Genomic DNA, 4,087 nt, shown 5'->3' on the forward strand with positions numbered 1-4,087 from the left:
AGAATTCATTGAAGTTAATATATTCACTAATACAACTCTAGAGAGATTCACAATCTTTGAACAGATTTTGTTTAGCATGTTTACCACTTCATTATTTCATTCACAAAAGCATAAAAATCACTTCTCTGAAAAAAAAAGTTTTCATTGCTGTTCCCACACAAATTTTCTTGAAACATGGATTGTTGTCTGGTTTGGTTGTTGGTTTTGTAGTGTTTTCTAAAATTTCTATATAGTGCCCTGTAAGATCAAGAAAGTCAGAAAATGTTATGACCTGTGCAATGCTTAAAAGATCCAGTTAAAAAGCTTAAAAAATAACTTTGAATCTGCATTGTTATTCATTTCCTCACATTTAGAAGGGGTACAACTTGCCCATATAGATAATGTAGGTAATGTATTTCTCAACCATGCAGCAGGTCATATTCCTATTTTGTCATCAATATCTGGCTTTAGCTCTTCAAAATTTTTCCTCTCTTTCACTCTGTGTATCAACAGCAGGGCCTAAGGAAATAGTGGATTTTCAGTTTGCCTCCTTTGGTCATTGACCTTTCCTTGACAATATGTTTGAGTTTTAAACATGTACTATTAATTACGGAAATATACAAATATAATCAGCAATATAATCAATGTAACATATGTATTACTATAAATTTGACTTTTTGTAACACAGTACATTAATATGTATTAACAACATCCAAAACTTGAATCCCATACAGAATTATGCTGTAAGGTATTTATTGTACCAGAGGATATGTACTCTTCTCCCAACATTTTGCATCCACTTACTAATCAGAATATGGTATACATTTACTTGCCAGGTGGTCACAGCATGCAGCTGTATGTATGCAGCTGAACACGTTATGATGAACCAATAACAAAGTGTTATTGAATTCTGAAGTTTATAGAGTAATATGTACTGGGGCTAACAGGCACATAAACTACAATACTTGTTTTTTCTTATTTTTTTTTTAGGTCTTAACATGTCTGAGGGTTCAAATTCTTCAAATCAACCACATGGTACAAATAGTAGTTCAGTGGCCATTGCTATCCTTGTGCCTTTCTTTGCCCTTATATTTGCTGGTTTTGGCTTTTATCTTTATAAACAAAGGTAAGTGCAAATTATATATACCATATTCTTCTATTCCTCTATGTGTTGGTGATTTTATTGCCTTCAATCTTTGCTAGTGTAAATAAAGCTTTCTGTAAAACCACAAAATGTTTGCAAAATACACATGTAGACAGTTCTTCCTACCTGCATTAAGATCTGATATAATGACTAAGAGACAAGTTTATTGTACCATGCTATACTTTCATTCCTACCTCCTAAAAATGTTATAAATGTCTCTCTTTATGATAATCAAATGGATACTATAAATTATTGGCATATGGGGAATAATATAATTGATAGACTTTGCATGTACTCAAAATAAATTGGCTGTTTTTTTCATGGGGCAGAATTGAGTCATATCCTGAGTAATTTATTTTCATGCCTGTTCTGTTTATTGGCATACAAGTATATATTCAAGTATTATGTCATTGAGAGGTTTCATTGTGGAACTGCTTCTGCGTCTGAAATTATTAGTTCATATGCAATTATGTTAGATAGCCACCAGTTTTTTCAGTTTCATTAGTTTAAATTCAACAGTTTCATTCATGTGACTGAGACTGGTATTAGCGCTTTGGATGCAGTGTCAAGTAAACCTTTCCTATAGCTTTAAAGCATTAGATGACTAAAGAAAATTTAATAACTTTAATGGCAAGAAAATTCATTGCATACTAACTGGCAAAATGGTAATTTGCATCTGATAGCCTCACAGTAATAATAGTAATACACTCTAGAGTATAACAGTTTAAAACACATACCATCATTTTTAAATAGTACCACTTGTTCGCAATTGCTTCAGAATATGAAAAATTGCCACATAGTCTTCTTATGCATTTGCTATTAAGTGTATGCTGTAAGCACTTTTCTTTCCATTTTATATTGATGATTTACAATATAGTATGCATTTTGTGTAACAATGTAGATGAAAAGTTTTTAAGAGTTCGATATTTTGAGTTATTTAGGAAAAAATAAAATCCTTCATTCTTGATAAACTTGTTGAGTCTCCAAAGAGAAAAAGAAAGCCTGAGTCATCTCGCTGGGGAAATATTGTGTCTTTGCAAGATTTTGTTGTACTCTTTGAAATTTATCATCCAAGTAGAATGGATAGCAACTTGGATAATGGATCCAATAACAATGGATAGCCTCTTCTAAGATTGTTAACTAAGTTTATAAGTGAGCAGCATAAGTCCCTTAAACTTTGACAAACACTGCTAATTCTTAGCACTGATATTGAACCAAAAATTTGGGGTGTTATATTTAGCTCCGATAACTGGAATTGAGAGCTAAATTCTGTTTTGAGTTTTAAAGCACATTAAGTCAGGGAAGAGAAATGCAGTTACAAATGCTCTGTTTTTCTTCTACAGGACTGCTCCTAAAACACAGTATACAGGATGCTCTGTACATGAAAATAATAATGGACAAGCTGCTTTTGAAAACCCCATGTATGACACAAATGCAAAGTCTGTGGAAGGGAAAGCGGTACGATTTGACCCCAACTTAAACACTGTTTGCACAATGGTATAATATGGTAATTATTTGTCTTCAAAGTCTGAAAATTGACACACAACACAGTGCACACAGAGTTCACCTATTTAAAAAAAAAAAAAAAAAAGAAATAAAAAAAATTAAAGCACACTTTTCAGGATATAGTGGGTCACCTTTTCCTGAGGATGATAGGCAAGTATGGGTTGTAGTTATTTTGTTTTGATTTTGTTTTTCATAAACTGGATCAGAATGCTTCTTCGTGTATGTCACGGAGAGTTTGAAAAAAATTTGCTGCACTCCATGAGTGCTACTCACAGTTTATTTGCTTTTTTAAAAAAGGAGGTTATTCTAAAACATAAAACATATTTGCATATATTGGAGGAGCATCCACTATCAGTATTCTGTGCTTTATAAAAACTATAATAGAGGGACTGGGTTAAAAAAAAAAAAAGATATAGGTAGAAAATAAGAGCTATACTTACAGGAGACAATAGGTCACTGATTTCTCTTTAACAGTCATATGCTACAACTTTCTCATGAGTTTATACCTTTTTTCCTTTTTTGTACCTTTTTTCTTTTTACAGCCTCTTTAGCATTTTATTTTTCTCAGAACAGTTAAGTTTTTAAGTCCAGGATGTAGTATTTAGAAATCAGCAAGAATAACTCTTTTCATGTCACAGAAGAAAAATTAAAATTTCATGTTCTTATTTAATGAATTTTCTCCTCTGCTTCATACCTTGCTTCCTCTTCATGTTCCAAGTCGAGTTTGTTTTCTCTGTTTCCATTAACAATACCCAAAAATGGTAATGTTTATACATTTCTTTCATCAATCATGCATCTAGACAAATTTTACCAAGAAGAAACTAATATGAATTGAGCTTTGTGAGTGACTATGTTCCTTACCTTGAAGAACATTCAAGTGACCATCTTACATTTTTTCAAATGTGAAAACATAATTTAATTATATTTCCTATTAAAAAGTGCAGTTTAATACCCAAAAATGGTAATGTTTATACATTTCTTTCATCAATCATGCATCTAGACAAATTTTACCAAGAAGAAACTAATATGAATTGAGCTTTGTGAGTGACTATGTTCCTTACCTTGAAGAACATTCAAGTGACCATCTTACATTTTTTCAAATGTGAAAACATAATTTAATTATATTTCCTATTAAAAAGTGCAGTTTACAGTAACATTAATGATGAAATCCATATGTCAGAAATTTAAGAGTCCATTTTTCAGTCCATGTTAGTTAAAACTAGGCCATTCCTTCAGCATTTTGACAAAATGCATGCACAAAGCATGGTGAAATCCCATTGAAGTTGATGGATTCTACCAGACTTCAATGAACTTTGGATCAGATCTACAAGGCAACAGGAAGTTATAATTTGGAAATACTGTGTTTTCACATCTGTTTTACCTATATATTCCATACTTTATGGAATCAAATCCTTACACCTGACTTAAAATTGAATATATTACCATAGTGCAATGAAA

The 4,087-nt window shown here is 31.7% G+C and overlaps 1 protein-coding gene across 1 annotated transcript in view; it reads left to right on the forward strand.

Annotated features, from left to right (window-relative positions):
* The window catches only part of LOC103808724 (CUB and sushi domain-containing protein 3-like), a 4,005-nt gene extending 1,259 nt beyond the window's left edge, over window positions 1–2,746 (forward strand). The window contains exons 2-3 of the mRNA XM_009081526.1: window positions 970–1,105; window positions 2,467–2,746. Of these exons, the coding sequence (XP_009079774.1) occupies window positions 978–1,105; window positions 2,467–2,626 (288 nt within the window). The 5' untranslated portion in view covers window positions 970–977 and the 3' untranslated portion in view covers window positions 2,627–2,746. The remainder of the gene's footprint in view (window positions 1–969; window positions 1,106–2,466) is intronic.
* The last annotated feature ends 1,341 nt before the right edge of the window (window positions 2,747–4,087 follow it).

This window comes from Acanthisitta chloris, unplaced genomic scaffold (assembly GCF_000695815.1).
Source record: "Acanthisitta chloris isolate BGI_N310 unplaced genomic scaffold, ASM69581v1 scaffold7359, whole genome shotgun sequence".
In the NCBI taxonomy this organism is placed as follows: domain Eukaryota; kingdom Metazoa; phylum Chordata; class Aves; order Passeriformes; family Acanthisittidae; genus Acanthisitta; species Acanthisitta chloris.